The sequence below is a fragment of the Rhopalosiphum padi genome, chromosome 3 (assembly GCF_020882245.1).
Source record: "Rhopalosiphum padi isolate XX-2018 chromosome 3, ASM2088224v1, whole genome shotgun sequence".
In the NCBI taxonomy this organism is placed as follows: domain Eukaryota; kingdom Metazoa; phylum Arthropoda; class Insecta; order Hemiptera; family Aphididae; genus Rhopalosiphum; species Rhopalosiphum padi.
Window position 1 is genome coordinate 34,552,459 of NC_083599.1, and position 19,913 is coordinate 34,572,371.

At 25.3% G+C, this 19,913-nt stretch overlaps 2 protein-coding genes across 2 annotated transcripts; both read left to right on the forward strand.

Moving 5' to 3' along the window:
- The first annotated feature begins 2,731 nt into the window (after positions 1–2,731).
- LOC132926373 (ATP-dependent DNA helicase Q5-like) lies at positions 2,732–5,251 on the forward strand. The gene is made up of 5 exons (XM_060990726.1): positions 2,732–3,150; positions 3,998–4,122; positions 4,186–4,362; positions 4,438–4,614; positions 4,680–5,251. The coding sequence occupies exons 1-5, from the start codon at positions 3,006–3,008 to the stop codon at positions 4,791–4,793; spliced, it is 738 nt and encodes a 245-aa protein (XP_060846709.1). The 5' UTR covers positions 2,732–3,005; the 3' UTR covers positions 4,794–5,251.
- A 12,483-nt stretch (positions 5,252–17,734) lies between these two features.
- LOC132925008 (heterogeneous nuclear ribonucleoprotein A1-like) lies at positions 17,735–19,441 on the forward strand. Its single transcript, XM_060989442.1, has 7 exons — positions 17,735–17,752; positions 17,893–18,026; positions 18,120–18,240; positions 18,460–18,545; positions 18,617–18,737; positions 18,994–19,201; positions 19,272–19,441. Exons 1-7 carry the CDS (start codon positions 17,735–17,737, stop codon positions 19,439–19,441), a joined length of 858 nt encoding a protein of 285 aa, XP_060845425.1.
- Positions 19,442–19,913: the final 472 nt, after the last annotated feature.

Consider the following 19,913-nt stretch of genomic DNA (forward strand, 5'->3'; position numbering starts at 1 on the left):
TAACCACTTTCCAAGGTATCACCCGAGTACCACGCGTCATTTTAACGCGCGTACCGGGTGCCACCGTCGTATGCGTATACCGCGCGCCAAAATCACTCAAATGTGGCTCGGCCCTTACAATAATATAGATTTTGTTTTCGGAATGGCAACGTTGCATTTAAAATTATACGGAATCGTGTATATTTATATTAAATTTGCGGAGTCGTGTATATCAGTGGCTATTAAAATCAACACGATTCCGAAAAATTTGAGGAATCGTTCTCCACCGTTTCATATAATAATGGAATTACTGCAGAGTGAAATTTAACAAAAATAACTAGCATAGATTTAAGTATGATGCTATAACGATTAAAAACGTTAATAAAATAATTAGGTATTTTAAATTCACAAAACACAATTAGAATAATCATACATTCATATCACACATATAACACTATAATGACTACTAAATAATAAATAATATTGATAGATAATTATTTGTTACATATGATTAATACAGGAAAAATATTTTTTGATTATAGACATTTAAATATTCAATGATGATTTGATAACTAATCATAATAATATTATAAAAATATAGATATAGATGAATTATTAATTTATTATTTACTTATAAGAAAAAATAATTATTTGTTTAGTTTAATTTGGCGAGTTATCTACATACATTAAAAAATATATAAATGCTAAATAGCGGCTATATAGTAAGGCTAGTAAAATTAATTCTCAAATGAATATTAATATAATAAGTACTTCATATGGAATCGTTTTATAGATCAATAATATTTGCATAATTATATTTTAAAAGTAATGAAGTTTTTTTATTCTTACAAGTAAATTATGGTAATTTTTTATGTACAAATGTATAATTTGCTTTTGAGTTATGACAAAATTTTAACAATGCTTATGATGCAGAAATGTTAAGTGTGCTAAATCAACCCACAATAAAGCATTTACCTATGCTTAGATTCATATAAGTTCATAAATAAATTTGTAAAAATAAGAATTTAATATTTAGATTATTTAAACCATATAAAGAATTATTAAATAAGTATCGATAATAGTGATAATACTGAGATACGAATTACAATATTCTTATAACGTGCTCAGCGGTAACACGATGATGAAAATGTTTGAGTCTTACCAAATACACAATAAAGGTTAGCTACGGTACTGTTCCCAGTATACTGATTTTGTTTGAAGCACACCCGTGTATCTATATAATATGTTTAAGTATTATATCGTAAAGAAACACGATGACCAAGGGTTTGACCCTCTTTTTGTAACAAAAGGAAGGCACAATAGCCCAGTAACAAAATGTGTTACCAGGAAGCACATGGAATGTTTTCAATAGATACTTTTACTTATAAAAATAAATAAATCTAACTTAACCTACTAAATAATATTCTATGTATTTAATAAATAATAATGTAATTAGCGAGATATTATTTTTATATATAAGTAATAATAATCTAATAAGGGAGAGCCTTAACTTCCTCCCAAAGTATTCTTAGTATCGTTTATGTATGGGTTTGACTGTAAGTTACGTAGTTGTGGCGTCCCATTTTCATTTTTTGTCGTTAACTACGTATACATCCCATTATTATTTGTATGGAAGAATGAGAAGTAGTAATAAGATACACACAGTGTTGAATCCATGTATACTTCAAGAGAGTAGGGAAAATGCCCCCCTCCGAAATTGCAATCACCCCCTTTGAATTATAATATAACGTTCGAACAATGTATTTAATAAATGTACAATACTCGTCACGATTACCTAGAACTTATTTAGTCGTGTTAAATGAAATATAATTAATTTGTATCAATGTATTAAATGTTTTAATTACATAATAGGTACCTATTTAGTATTTACTGACATTACCACCAAAAGTTATTGAAGTTATAAGATAACGAAAATAATAATATAATTCATAATACCTTTCCCCTCCTAAAAAATATCTAAATTCAACACTGGTTACGCCCCAAGTATTTTTGTCAATAAAATATAATTAAAAAAATGTATGTCACAATTTAATATACGTAAAGAATAAAGCCGTAACTAAAATCATAATGGTATGGGCTGTGCTGTAGTATATACCTCGTAGTATGAATATATATTATATAATTTATAGTTTTGCGTACATAGTCTATATTAGTCTATACCACAATTTATATGTTAAGTTGGTTCTACGCGATTTAATTATGTAACTCTTGTCGGATAACTCAGTTAATCGTGTAAAACTTAATAACGTCTGATTAACAAATGTCGAAATAGTGCTCCTGCAAAACCATTATCAGAAACTTTCAACTTTGATGTGGTGCTGTTGAGAAATTGGCACCTCGTGAATTTAACTAGGTAGGTGCCTTTTTTTTCTACGTAAATCACTACATGGGAGCCGAACTGTTTTCATATTGCTTAGCCCCAAAGTAGGTACATACCTAACTCGTGTGTACCAAGTTCTCACTACCTAAATGGTTATACGCTTATACCTGTTAGAGACATTTAATATTTCAACTTCAAAGTAATATGATATGGTATTATGCTATGAGTGTAGTGCCAACTTCACGTACGCGGAGACAACACGTTCGGGGAAATTCGAACGAAGACGAGTGTTAATGAAATACCGGTTACACAGTTGCCCCTACTCTACTAATACTATACCGCTGGACGGCACAGTGGAGTGGGAAGACGATTGCCGTCAGCCATCATACCGCGATACTGCATTGGCTACACGGCACACAGTGATTCACGTACACACCCGGCCGATAGTCGTAACTCGTGATCCAGAGACTAAACCGTTACCGTTGTGTACGCTATAGGCACAATATATTATCATAATATATTGAAATTCACATATCCGCTGTTATCATCGTTATCGTTTGGTATTTGAATTTCAGTACGTTACACATACTATACGTTATCACCTATTAAAAACCGTTGTTTCATTGATCGTTTTTACAAATCGCGAATTTCTACTGTGTTTGGTATAATACATTTTGATTTTAAGATGGGAGATATTCTACAATTTTTCGACAATATCCCAATTGGTAGCCCGGAAGAGTCTGTGCTCAACTCCATGATGTACGAATTTTTTCGCTACAGGTGTTTCAAGAACACAATGCAGAGAGAAGCGATAATCGAAATTATGAAGAGTAAGTGCAACATATATCGTTAGATTTGGGTTGTATTTTTTAGTTTTAGGCATGTCGATTAATTCCCTTATGTTAATATTATTATGAACTATAGTTCTCTGCGATGACTTCATACACGAACAATAATAAATTAGTCTCCGAGACTATTTTCTATGTCATAAATACCAGTATATTATACATTTATATTACTAGGTACCTATTACAAAATATACTTAGATAATATTATTGTATATTTGTACCTTTATTTTGTCATTTTTCTTTAATATTACATTAAAGAAATTTAAATTAAGTTATCATTATCACTATGTGTTACTAATAAACAGTGTCTAAGCAGAGGTGTATTTTTTAATAGGTAATAATTTATAAATGATGAGTCTTACTCGTTATTTAATCTGAACCATGCATAGTCATGAAACCAATTTGGGTATTTGGTAGCTAAAAAAGTCGTTTGTACCTAGTATAAAACAAGGTGTTAAAAAATATCTCAATATATCTACCATTCAGGGTATATTATGTAAAAACTGTAACAAAATACCCAAAGTTGCAAATTGTAATTAATCAATTACTTAATTATGATAATTAAAAAGGGCCACTACTAATGGAAAGATTCATACTAAGTTTCATACTCAATAATTAATTAAATTTAAATGTAATAACAACAACAAAAAATGTTCAAAATGTATAAAAAGGAAAAAAAATTAACCCGGTAGCTACCAATATTATTATTAGTATCGTGGTTTTTCGCGAACAATCTTCTATGTTTACCGTTACCCACGATAACTGATAAGTACATAATTGTGTGTAATGTTAATGTATATATAATTTAAAACAACGTTATGTTTTAAAGGAGATTCCGACGTGATTGTGTCATTGCCGAAGGGATATGGAAGAACGATGTGTTTTCAACTCCCTGTAATTGTCTCCATACAGAAGGTATCCATCGTTTTTGTTGCCCTCACATCACGGATTAAAGTAATGCATTTTTTCTATTAAAAATAAATTTTACAAATATTTAATAAAATTGTATTCCCGTAGGTGCAAATCCAACGGTTGAAAAACAAAAATAATTATGTAGAAGTTTTGAGTTCGAAAACCACGGCAGATCAATGGTCACGTATATTTAATAATATACACAAATTTTGTAATATGTTAAGTTCAAAAAATACAGTGCTTTATATGACACTAGAATTGGCATCAAGCTTTTTTTTAATGGTTAGTCAATTTTATTGAATCATCCATGGTTTCTTCTAACATTTAATAATGAATTTATAAATGATTTTTTTACAGCATTTAATGCAGTATCTTGTTTTAAATAATGAATTGGGATTCATAGTGGTAGATGAGGCATATCATGAAAATTATTGGTCATTAGGTCAATCCAAGGAATATAATGGATTAAGAAAACTTAGAAAAACATTTCAAAGCGTTCCCTGGATTGTTACTACAGCAGACGGCAGTACTGAAGTAAATATTGAAGAATTTATATAGGTTTTAAGAATTTTAAATATTTGATGTTGTTTATTGATTAGGTTATTAATCGCATCAAGACCACATTGTGCCTTCATACTCATAGACCTGAATTGCCTAAAGATTCAATATCATGCTATGGCTTCTTTAAAGATGATGTATGCCTCGACCGTTGATCAACCATACATAAAATGTTAATTGAAATTGATAAAAAGTAATAATTAATAATCTTTACCACATATAAAGCTATTTCAATTTTTAAGTCAATATTTTTAATTTTTGTGGAGAAAACTTAATTAAATATATGGTTATATATTGTTTTTTAACATCTAAATAAAATCCATACATTTTAATCAAAATATCTTACATAAATATAACAAATGTACCATTTATTTGTATTATATTTACATTTATATTTTTTTTTATTTTGTGAATTTGTGTAAAATAATTTAAAGATTATTGTATTTGTAAATAGGCTGGTCTGTTTTATACCCAACAAAACTAAATATTATTGTATTTTTTTATTTAAGTGCTTATTACTTTTAAATGGAATAACAATTATTAATAAAATAAATACTGTTCAATTAAACCGTTTTTGGGTTTTATATAGAATCCAATCACACTTAAAATTGAATATTCTATTTGCTAATCTAATACTACATATAGAACTGCAATTAATGTATTATTATTAATTAATTTATTGATTACACATATAATAATACACTATGTATTATATTATGCACAATCAATGATAACTTATAAAATATAACACTTCTAATAGTATAGTACAGTGTATTTAATGTATATTATATAATATATTAATCAAAATTGTGTAATGATTTGTGCTTTATATTATTTAGTTTTGCTCCTTATGGATTATTAAAGTTTTTAGTTTACTTTATGATTAGCCTAGTCCACAGTTCTTCACAGTCAACAAAATTAAAACAAAAAAATATAACTAAGAAAATTTAACAAGCCGATCTATTTTACTGTTTTAAAATAATTTAGTTAAAGTACATGATAAAATATTAATTTCACTCATAAAATAGTATAAAGCACAATAATAATGTTTAATTATAAGTTATTTGAAATCCTGAATTTTAATAAATTATCAATAAAATAAAATACTCAGTTTATATTATAGTTATTTTACCTTTTTTTCATATAGAGATAAAAATACACTAGATATTAAATATTTTTACAGGGCAAATCATAATATTTTTCGCATTGCTCATGTAATAATGTAATAATGTATTATAATACAAGGAAACACTGTAGCCTGTATGATCAAATTATAAAGTACCTACAATATTTTATTATTTTTATTATTATAAATATACATTTATATATGCGTATGTATATTTATTTTTTCTACCCATTCTTCTACTTTTTATTTTCAATTAAGTTGCCTCTATTAGTTCATTACTATTTACATGGGTTATGTAAAAACCAAAACAAAAAGAAATTCTAATTTCATTACAGATATACATTATAACAAGTATAGGACTATGGTTAATACTCAGAATATATTAATAATTTAATCTATTTTAATGCTTACCTAACTTATGTACTTACATTAATTATTTCTATAATAATAATAAATTAAATAAACTAGCAATTATACTAGTATACTCGTTTCAATTCTAAAACGAAATTATGACAGCTGCCCGGTACCTATACTGATTTCATTTTGAATAGAGAAGTATTATAGCTACGTAGCTAATAACAGTAATAACTATCCTAAATAATATCACAATACTGATATTATTACAACTGAATAAACATTTTCACCGATAGACAGCGGTAAGTGTATCCATAGTGCGGGTGCTGCCGGAGATGATCCTGAGCGCGCCACTCTACGGTAATTGCAGATACAAGATATATAGATTGCGTAATGTCCTATTCAGAAACGTCAGCGACACTGCAACCATGGTTACCAAAATATTTACAAAATCCTACGGCGTAGATAACGTGTATTGATTTTTAGTTTCTAAAAAAGTTAAAGTAAAAGTTACACAATAATTGCTCTGGCGAGTCGGTCTCGGATTGGCATACCATACTGGTATCTACTTGGAAGTCTGTGACATAAAATATATGGTGAATATTATCTTATAAAAACTGATTATAGATTTTACGTGTATTTTGTCATATTATACAATCATGAATAGAAGTCTTTATTATCTTATCAATTATAAGCAAACTTTTGAAAAAATGTTTTTCATCTGAATATCTGATTGATATAATAATAATATGTATTTCACAAATCTATTCTCTATCAAAACTGTTTTTCATATTGTATTTCCAAAGTTCTGTACAATATTTTAATACGTTTATATAAGTTAATTAATAATATTATTCTGCAAATTGATGATTAACGGCTGTATGTAAGTATGTCAAAGTGGAGATAGGATTTTTTTTCAATGTCTGTTGATGGATGGATTCATTGCATTTTATGCAGTACCTGAGTAGGCCTATTGTCTTTATCTTGTAGTCATGGAACAAAATCATTTTGTTTGTAATTAGATTCTTAATTTTCTTCAGTTTTGGAGTTGGTAAGTTTTTTTAATTTGTTTATAATAAAAGTTAAATTTTCAAGATTAATTTAAATTTTAACATTCATAATTACATTAATCACTTTATTCTAAATTATATTTATTTATTCTGGGTTTCAAAAAATGATTTCGTATATAAGAGATTCATTTCATTTTATTGTTACATATTATTTACTTATTTTTAACGATTGCTAATTTAATAAATCTTTAACATTAATGCTTACATATCATTACTCATAAGAGCACTAATTAATCATAAACGGTTTTAAAAACTGTTTTGTCCGAAAAATAATCACTCAAGCTGAAATCATGGTTCAAAACCAAATTTATACATAATACACAAGAGTATTTTATGTTATATAGCGTTTATAATTTATTAATACTAAAAAAAATGTTTAAGTTAAGTTTATTGTTTTTAAATCCATAATTTTTATGTTTTTCTAACATAAATAACTTGTTTTGTGTGTAATGATATGAAAAAATTAAAACGCTAAGTATTGAAAATTTTATCTTCTGTATCCTATATAAATTTGGTTTCTAAACTATGAATATAGCAATACAATCAGTATACAGAGTGTCCCGTAAGAATTTAATAATTAGGAAATAAATTCTGAAATAAAGGAGATATCGTAATTTTGTTTTTTTTTTTTATGACACTCGTATTATGAATATAAGTGCCAGTGTTATCAAACATGTGGCACACAGGTTCGTGTCCTTATAATAATACAAAAATATTCTTAAAATTTAATAAAAATATTAAAAATTACATTGCTAACAGTGCCATATTTATACAAAACTAACAAAATATCAAATTAATTGTATTCTTTTTGATGATACTTTGAGAAAATAAAAAATAGATATAGATTTTACTTGGATATTTTGGTAGGTAATAAAGTATAATGGACTTTTTGAAAATGGCGGACTTTAAGCCGAAATCAAATTTGACTTAAACATTTAGTTTGATAAATAAGTGTAATAACTAATAATAAAAATACTAAATTTTATTGAAAAAAAATTTTGCTATATAATTTGTATACTTACTTGAATAAATATTAAACATTAATTAGACACATTTAAAGTGTAAAATGTTCTTGTATATTAAACAATCATATTTTTGACAATAAATGTTGTTCTATGATCTAACTACTCATTTATAAGCAGCTAATTTGACACATAACCACTTATAAGTTACTTTGAATTAGTATTTAAATATATGATACAATATTAATTATTTTTAATTTTTTTTTTTTTTCAATATTTCATTGACATTTTGTATAATAAACTCCTTAAAGAGAAGTGTATGTGGCGTTCATAAAGAATATTTTAAAACTATAATATTGAAAATTAAAAAACTATGACCATAAGTCTTCAAATTGTATATTATGATTTTATGGACTAAAACCTAGGTATTTAAATTCATCAAACATTTTAGTTTTATAATTTATAATATAAACTTTTTTCTTTCATTTTTACACCATGAATATATTTTAGGTTTATTATTTTATGTATTTTTAATAGTTTGTTAACTATTTGTATTATTTCATTATAAAAAAAAATAAACATATATAAATTATTTATTTACTCTATGCAGCAAACTGACTTGCCAATTATGTGCATCCTTACACAACACCCTATAATAGTGAAACCAGTATCGATGGCTTGGCGCTAGGGCAATAGGTGCTATATAAGGGAGTGCAGAAGAAACAATTTTTGTTGGACTGTTGTCCGTAATATTGTTGAAAAGAGTATTCACATTTACTTATTAACTTATAATTAGGGCCCAAATTTCAATGCAAAGTGCATTTATCTTGGTTAATCTTAAACAATGCTTTTTTTATGTACATAATTTGTTGTATTAACAGGTGCTTCAAAGCTAAAACTATTTTTCATATCTTTTTGCATTTTTTAGCATAATTGGGTCATTTTATTGGTTTTAATGCATATTTGTTCAATATACTATACAAATTTAGCCTATTCAAAATATTAGTTAGAAGTTATAACTATAGATCCTTGTTAAAAAATAAATTATAAAGCTACCAACATTTTTAGTATTAATATTATAATTTTAAACTAATAATAAAAGTTTAATATAATATATCTAAATATTTCTATGTCCAGGGATACTTAAAAATTATTAAATTTATTTCTAAAATTAATTATTATGTAAATATTTTATAGTTTTTTTTTAACTGTATTAAATCTTTATTATACTTTTAAAGTATTTCTCCAGGTATAAATTATTGACTATGTACATCCAGTTTATTTTAAAAAAAGTATTGAATGGTGCATTTTAAAATAAATTTCAACATATTAATCTAACATTAAACAACCAAATCAATAAGAATTTATTTAGAGCTATAATTTATGTTTGTTTTTTTAACTAACTAAAACATTTATCTTTCTTTCAGTATAAAAAATATCGTTCAATAATTTAATTAAAAATGAATATTATTTTTTTTTTATAATTTTATTGAGGAGAAATAAAGGTTTTATCAAATTGTTTACATATATAAATATTAGAATATGAGGATTTTATATAAAAAGTTATTCAAATAAAAATAAATATATATTTTTTTATTTTTTTAAAAGCTTATTTAACTTATTTTTTCATGACAATATATATTTGTATTTTTATAGTTTTGATATTTTATGTATACTAATTATAATCTTTTAACTAATATACATATTTTGGAATCTTGAGTGTACAAGCATGTGTATATATTATAGCTTTTTAGCATATTAATTTTTAGCCCTAGTTATATTTCAACTTTGATGATGCTTTGTTATATTCCATTAATATACAATGTATTTTAGTTAAATATTCACTAGTTTTATTATGAATAGTATTATTGTTACTGAAAATTTGGTTATATATGATAAGATTTTATTTTTCATAGAGTTGTAATAGTTTTCTGATTAAGCAGAAAAAAATGAATTATTTCTGCATTCAAATATTGGAAATCTTAGTATACATTCTTCATATTTTTATGCATATAATAATTAATAATACCTTGTTACCAACAATTGTTGTTTGATTCATAACATAAATATTAAACCCTATTTGCTATAGATTTTGTCAAAATTGTGAAGTTTATTAGAAAGACTAAAACTAAATAGGTACTTTTAATTAAATATTTGTTTGAAATACTCTTATGACTGGTATATATATATTTTTTTTATTGTATTACTGTAATACTTGTATTAAATTAACTTGAATTATAATTGTAATGTAATATTTCTAGGTTTACATAGTACTTCTGAATAATATCCATGTTTCAAGTATTATTATTATTTAGTTTTAGAAGAAACAAATTAATCAAAGCGTGTCAAGAGGAAGTCATATTAATATAGTATGGCTTATAATATTTGTATTTTCTATGTAGAATGTGACAATTTCATATACAGAGGGGGTTATACTGTTTTGTTTTTATAGTATAACTCCAATGTGTATGCATTTGCCATTTCTATAAAAGCTCAACTCTACAGACAGAACAACAAATCTGAGTTTTGATGAAGTATTTGATTAGTCCTATCAGATCCTATGTATCCTGTAGAAACATATTTATTTAATGTTTTATTTATCTACTGTAATTAATTTTAACTTTATAACACAATTTATTTACGCAAAATAGATAATTTATCTAAATATTTCCCATCAATCATATTTTTGCTGATAAAAATAAAAACCCCAAAAAAATATTATTGCTAAAAATTTATACAGTAGAACCTTGATTATCCAAACTAATTGAGACCACACCTAGTTCAAATATGCAAACATTTAGATATTGGAAATTAAAAAAAAAATTTTGAACAGTTAAATATTTTATAATATTATGTAGATACTTTAATATTATTATTAATATTTTAGTAGGATAACATATATTACATTATTAGAAATACATTATATACATAAGAACATATAATGTTTATTATATTTTTTTGACAAAATTATCGAAGTTAAGCACGAGGACGTCGTTTAGATAAGCCCATTGCATTTTGATAATCTACTAATGATTCACACACTTACATTCATATAAATATATAATATGTATGAACTAATAATAAACCAAAAGCGAGAGTTATGATAAATTCGATAAACCTGCCGCGGATATGAGTTATAACGTTCGGATAAACGAGGTTCTACTATATTGATAAAATTCTTATGACATTTTTTTTTCTGTGTTGCTATCTCTATTCAATTTAATTTGGGTCTGATAAGGTTAAAAGTTAAAACATTTTATTATAATGACAGTGTAAATTTAAATTATATTTTGTATTATGTGTAGGTATGCTCAAGTCAAAACATAATGCAACAATAAAAAAATTAATTTAGGTATTTAGATATATAGCATTGTTCTACATCTGAATTAATATAATAAACTAAAATTCAATAAATATTAAGCAAATGTAATAATAATTTTAACTGTAATTGTTGTTTAAAAAAATTTGTATTATATTAATTCCTTTTACTCTGTTTTAATAAAACATAAAAATATCCCATTAACATTTAACCTGCATGATGCAAATTTAGGTAATAGGTTTACTTATACAGTCTAATACTTTTAATATTTATTTATAATATTTTACTTGTCTATTTAATTATTTGTTTATATTCAGTGCCAACATCTAATTTCTTAGTTTTTGCAATAATTATACTTAGAAAGTTAGAATTAAATTATAAAAAATTTTTTAAAGTTAAACATTAAACTTTAAACATTAGATGTCAGATGATGCAATGTTTAAAATTTTGTATTAAAAATAATAAAGCTAAATGTTTGTTTGCAATACTTTTTATGGCTGTTATGTAATATTATTTATTTTTATTGTAATAATTATAATATTTATATTTTTACATAGTGCTTCTAAATAATGTTCATGTATAATTTGAAAATGGTTACTAGAAATGTTTTTATGTTATGTTTTATTATTATATATAATATATAAATATATATAGTTTAATAATAAAATAATGTATGAAAGTATGTCAAAAGGATATCATATTAATATAATATGGTTTATAATCTTGCTATTTAAAACATAACAAATTCATGTACACGGATGTCATACTTTTTTTTATATATAATATTAAGTATGATTTCCTTGTGTGTGCATTTGCGTGTTTTTTAAAAAAAAAAAAGCTTAGCTGCTCAACTCTACTGATGAAACAAGACAGACAATAACAACAAATCTTGTAATATTATATATTTCTATTGAGATTGTTAATAAAAAGTTAAAACACAATAGATCAGTTGTGAAAGTGTGTCAAAAGAATGTAAATCAATATAATATGGTTCATAATCGTGCTAATTAGAACATGACAAATACATGTGTATGGAAGCTATACTTTTTCTTATATATAATAAGTATGACCTCCTTGTATGTGTATTTGCATGTTTTATAAGAAAAGCTCAACTCTTCAACTCCGCTGACGAAGCAAGACAGACATACAGTCTGAGACAGTAATAACAATGATTGTAGTATTATAAATAAATCATATACAACAGGTTAGTGATAATATAAGTCTTGTAGTTTTTTTTTTTTTTATTGCTATTTTAATTTTATTAAAACTAATTAGTTATTTTACTATTTAACCATTTTGTTTTAAAAACACAGGATGGATATAATTAACATGTATTATTATTATTTGTATGTTTAAGATGCTTAATTTAAAGAATGTTGTAAAAATATTTTATCCTACATTCTTGTTAATATTGTTCTTAATCTAAATTCTAAACAAAAATCAAAATGCTGAATTATACAAATGTAATAATAATTAAGTTCTAATTACCTAAGACCTTACTTTACTAACCACTTACAAATTTTATGATTTATCACGTAGGTATTTTATAATTAAATACAAACTGCATAAAATTAATTATATTAAAGAATATATTATATTTATTGTTTAATAAAGCATCATCACTATTCATTTCATCATTAATACTTATTACTTATTAGTAAAGTAGTATGATGTTAATTTAGATTTACTTATATAGTTATATAACTAGTATTATCCTAATTCAGATTCAGTTCTAACTAAAGGGGACAATAATAAACTATTAAATTTATGTAATTAGCATTAAATAAAGGAAATAATAAATTTCAAATTTTTTAAATTCCCTATATTGGCTATATAATACATGTAGTTGTTAACAATTTTTTTTCTATATAAATATTTATTTATATTTATATTGTACATATTTTTAAATTTAAATTTACTTTTTATCATAACTTTTAAAAATATATTATTATTATATTATAATAATATTAGAAAACTTATTATTTTTACTTGTTATTATACTATATTTTTTAACATAGTAATAATTTACATTGTATATACTTACTACATATGTATATAACTTATATTTACAATATATACTAAATGTATATAATAGTACAGTGTCCTCGTTAAACACAATACATACAAAATATCATTTTTTAAATACAATATCATTAATGATGTTTAATTTTCTTGAGTCTGGCTTGTTCTATATATATTTTTTTTATTCTTGTAAACTTGGAAAGAGCTCTTTCGGTCGAACAATTGGCCACTGGGATAGTAAAATATAATCTAAGAGCAATTAAAATATTTGGGAATACTTCCTGCAATGATTTTTCATAAAATAATTTTATTATTATTTATGGATACCTACCTCATGCTAATAGATCAAGAATAGGTACCTAATATCAATAATTACTACTACGTACCTATACGCTATCAACTATTAGAATATCAATTTAATATTTATAATCGTTTAATAACTTTTCGTGATATAAAATTATGCTATTCCGATAAGGAAAAATGTTGCATTGCGAAAATTAGTTGTGTCGTACTGTCGTGTGAGCGAATATTTTTACCGAGTCTGCCAAGCAAGGACCGGGTAAAAATTTAGTATTACGAATTTACGACGGGTACCGGGTAGGAGCCGAGTCTTAAATATGATATCGAGTATTCGGCCATCGAGTAATTGCCGGGTACGTTTAATAACATTATGGCATATAGGTACATACATATTGTCATAATGTTATTAAACGTTTACCAATTATTTTTATGAGGAATTTTTTAATAAGAGAGATCATGAACACGCTCCAGATGCAGCCGGATTATAATCAAAAAAACTAATAAATCGAATAAAAAAAGGTAGAGATTACTGGTTCTACTCATACATCAAGAAATATTATTATCGAGGCATTTTTTCAGTCATCTATACCAATTGCAGCTAGGTTAATGATGTCAGTATCTAAATAAGTTAAAATACATTATTATATGTGTATCATTTGTAGTATTTTAGATAAAGTTTTTATTACTATTTTATTGTTTCCGCTTCGATGTCACCTATACTATATTAATAACTTTATATATTGTTAATATTCTGCCCAAGTTCTGATGAGTAAAAACTTGGATTTTTTCGGCAAAATGGGATTTTTATCAACCCATATATAACTGTTTTTTTTTTGTCGGCGAAATGGGACGAAAGGAATTATTTTGCCTTTTTTGGCACATTTAATGGTGGGTCCATACTGTCGCCTTCATTCTATGAGTGACCTTTCTCAAACAAATCTATGAATGATGGTAACTTTGTATATTAAAGCAGCATATTCCCATATAGAATATATATATCTATTCCTATTTTGTCCGCAACAGTTAGATATCAGAGTAGAAACTAGAAAGTTCAATAAATGTTAACAAGCATGTGTTCCTATTTCATTTGATCTTCTATTTTCTATTACATTCAGTTTTTGTCCACATGTAACAATAACCTTGCTTATTACCAATATTATAAATTGTGAAATTTTAAGTGGCATATTTTCTTTTGTAGTAAAAAAATACTTACTTCACTCTGTGGAGTGACTTCACCTTTTGTAGGTCAAAGACAACAACACAATATTTAGGATCGTTTAGTGCCCTTTCTTTATCAACATTTTTTTTTAGTCTTGTAATTATTTTATTAAACAATTGTTTATCATATGAAACTTGTAGTTTATTTTTTGCTTCTAAGCTATCAGATTAATATGCCTCACATACACTGCAAATATCTTTTTATGGTTTAAAAAAATGAAAAATTGGATTCATTATTGAATATGTCAGTGTACTGTCTAAGTGTTACATTTATAAATTTATCATAATTGATATTGATATAAAAGGTTTTTCTTTATTCCACTCGAAAGACAGTTTATGCATTTTAGAAATGAAGAGACCATTAAATCAACAATAGGAAAACTTTCAATGTGTTGTCATATGTAATTTTTATCATTGTCTTTAATAGTTTAATGGATAGTGGACGATTAGTATATTTGCCTCTTTGGTCTGCAAGTAAAACTGGTGAATTATTTAATTTTTGAAAATGTTTCTTATTACTTTATCTGAAATCGAAAATGTTTGTAAAACCAGTTTTTGGTACACATGAATTTTCTATTTTTGTAAAGGTATAAAATATTTTCTGGATATATTTCTATGTCCTATGTGACTGAGATGGTTAGGTTAGATTTTATAGCATTTGGCTTTCGTTTTTTTTAGGTATGCTATTTCCCTATTCAAAACCATAAAACAATTATGTAATTACTATGATTAAAATAAAAATATGTATATACCTATTGTATAACTTACAGTAAATGGTAAAATATTTGCTAAATTATCATGAGCTGGTGATAGAGAGTCATTAATTACATTTTCTAAGGGCTTATATACTCTGGATCTTTTTTGCTATCATAGTACTCTTCAGGATCATCTTCACTATTAGTATTTTCATATTTTTATAATAAGAACAAATAAAATACTATGTAAATTTGTGTGTTACTCTTATTACTAAATATACTATATTTTAATCTATTACAAAACTAAAATTAATCGTAAAAAACCTTTTAAAAAAGTAATGGTTCCAGTAAGGTTCAGGTTTTTAATTTAATTTAAATTAGGGTTTCGGTGAGGTTCCAATTCCCAATATTCATTGGGTTCTGGTTCCAAAACCGGTTCTTTTCCGTACGGTTCCAGCCCCAAACTGCCGCAGTTAGCTATCTACTGTTTTTATATATTATCTGTGGAATAAAAAAAAAATGATAAAAAGTGAGTTTACTTCTTTCTTCGTTTGAAACGTCGATATTTATTAAACAAATAATATGCTGTTAAAAAAAATTTAATGAGAAATCTGCACAGTCCATTCAATATAATGATTTAAAATACATTAAGGAGTATTTCGAAATTTCATCCAGGATGCAATATTTGGTTGCTATAGCACTGATTATATTGTGTAGTAATAATAATCTGTGTCTAAATTATCATAATAACCATAAAACATAATATTCATGATGTAATGCAGTCGAGGTAGTACCTGACCTGTAGAGGGGTTTTAAGGGTTCAACCTCCCACTCACCCAAAAAAAGTGTTCTAAGTACAGCCTCAATTACAGTTTTTGACAAACCAAATAAATGTTATAGGACACTCTTTTAATCCACATCAATACTCTTTAAATATTTTTTTGATTTTTTAACATTTTTTCCTCGAACATTTTTATAAATAAATCAAAACAAAACAAAAAGAGAGAACAGCGGCAAAATTATTAAGTCAGAGAATACCTAAAGCTTCTAAAAATAAAAGATGGAAAACACTTCAACAGGTAAATTAATGGATAAGAAGTCGTGGAAAGCATAACAGAAGCAATAATCAATCTACTATATAAGACCTGGAATAAGCTAAATAAATAAATATATTAGTATAATCCATAGATAATAAATAATGGATAAGCCATTTGTGCTTATCATACGGAAATGAATAAGAAAATATTTTGAGGTTTAATGGTCTTAACACCATAGATATAATAATAATCACAACATATAATTTATGATAAGACCGCAGTTAGAATGAGAGGCATTGATAAAATTTGTCTTTCTCTCTTCCCCATTCGGGCACACGCGCACACGTCCTTCTATTTGGTTAATATAGCAATGGTCTATCCATTCTTTATTATCTATGGTATAATTTAAGAAATTAAACAGATCATTTATCATTAAAAAAATAATATGCCATTGAAAAAAGTATAATAAGAAATCTGCACAGTGTATTCAATATACAATTTTTGGTTTTTATTTTAATGATAATCATAAATATTAAAAATTTAGAATTATGTGCTGATGAATGTATAACATCAACATAATGATTTTTTATTATCACTAATGACTAAATCTAATTCTTTATATGTTTAAACCTAAAAATGACCTACAACATGTTATATTATTACTTTCCGCCATTGTTGTTAATGTGTTTTTCAAATAAGTTGTGCACACTGTAACACGGCCAACTCATCGAACAATATCAAAACGCCTCCGCTTTGCTCTACTACACACAGTCCCATTACATCCTGCGACCTGGATCCACGCTTTTACTCGTATTACAGTAATATTGTGGTGAGCGTTTTTTCCATTTTTGTTTGTAAATATAATTCATAATTATTATTCTTATGAATAATCGAACACCTTATTAAGATTTATTAATTTAGTTGACTTATATTAACGCTATATTCTTTTTACTTTTACTGTTTTTGTTTGTATTACGAGATTTCTTATCAAACATGGGTGCTAAGGCTAACGTAAGTAAAGTTTACTAAATTGTTTTCAAAACAAAATAATTTACTCATACATATTTATATTTGTGCATAAAACATTAAATTTAAATCATTAATACAAATGATTTATACGGCAAACATAACCAAAGAATTTTTTACGATAGTGCGATGAACAAAACAGACAACTATTCATTGGTGGTTTAAACTTCCAGACAACAAATAAATCACTTAGAGACTTTTTTGAGCAATGGGGTGAAGTTGAAGCGGCTTTTGTCAAGAGAAACCTTCAAACAAAACAGTAACCAATCGTTTTTATTTTGCTAAATACCTATTTCAATAGGTAATACTTTATTTTCAAACTGTTATCATTTTTTAATGTTTTAATATCTAGATCTCGGGGTTTTGGATTTGTTTTTTATTCTCAATCCTATATGGTTCATCAAGCCATGTCACATACACCTCATACAATAGATGGTCGTGAAGTTGTAACCAAGCTTGCTATACCTCTTTCAGTATGAAATTCACAAATGATTTTTTTATTTTAATTGTTTATAATTTATTCATTTAATGAAAAATGTAACATTATATTTAAAGTTAATCTGTTAAGCATTGAAGTAAAATTAATTATCATAAGACTATTTATACATGATTTATTCTTTAATTAAATTAATTTTTTTTATCAATAGAAAAACCAAAACAATAAATTATTTGTTTGTGACTTAAACTTCGAGACAACAAATAAATCACTTAGAGACTTTTTTGAGCAATGGGGTGAAGTTGAAGAAGCTGTTGTCAAGAAATACCCTCAAACCAACCAGTAACCAAACGTTTTTATTATGTTAAATATTTCAATTAATATGATTTTTTTTTTAATGTTTTAATATCTAGATCTCGGGGATATGGATTTGTTACTTATTCTCAGTCATATATGGTTGATCAGGCAATGTCAAATACGCCTCATAGAATAGATGGTCGTGAAGTTGAAACCAAGATTGCTTTACCTCGTTCCGTATGAAATTTACATATTTTTCTTTGAAATATTTTAATTAAGTTAACAAAAAATTGATAAAAATAAAATAAAAACACAAATACAATAAAGTAGAATTTTAAAGATTGACATTTCAATGAAGTATGATTATTAGATATTAATAATACAATGTATGTTCATTTGTATTAATATACAATTGTCTTTATTTTAACACATCAAAGTAAAACTAAATAGGTTTGATTATTCTTAATATTTAAATTCTTTTTCATTTTCTCAGGTAATTAATGAACCAAATAATACAATTGATGTAAAAAAAGTGTTTGTTTCTGGCATAAGCGAGCAATCAGAACATGATATTTATGAATATTTTAGACAATTTGGTAATATCACTTTTTTAAAAATAGTGTATGATAGTTATAATGGTATAATTAAAGGATTTGGATTTATTAAGTATGATGTCAAAGCTTCAGCTGACCAAGTTCTTTGTAAGTAACATAAATACACATTCATAATTATTATAAATTAAATGGTAAATATATGTTGGTTTAATTAAAGCGATCAGACATCATCTAGTTGCTGGAGGAAAATTGAACGTAAAAAAGGCTTTTAGTCGTAGAACCCAAGGCAGTTATGGTTATGTTGGAGGATGCCACTATTTCGGTTATAGCAATAACTTATGTGTACCATGGGGAGGATATTATAACAACATCAATATATTTTATTAATTTTCTAACCCTCTTCAATTTAAGTTAATGGTTCAATGTTTCTTCATTTATTGTAAAAAATAATCATGTGTCAACAAATAAATATTATATTTAATTCTTAATGATTGCATTAATAAATTAAATTAAATTAATTTTCTTAATCATAAAGAATAAATTTAGCACTTTTCGTTATGCCCACAACTTAGGAATGTAACTAAAATGAATTATTTTTATTGTCACAAAAAAAACTGTACAAATTATATTTAAGCATGTAAATATATATATATCTAATATTGTAAAGTGTATAATTGTATTTATATTGGCTCTTTGTATACATAATTTAATCAATATTAATCATAACGAATTAAAAATAAATGTTTCTTTTTACTAAATACATAACATGTTACTTTTACTCTAAATATAACGACCAACTATACAAGACAAAATTTACCATGAAAAATAGTTACTAATTAATATTATTTTTCTAATATGT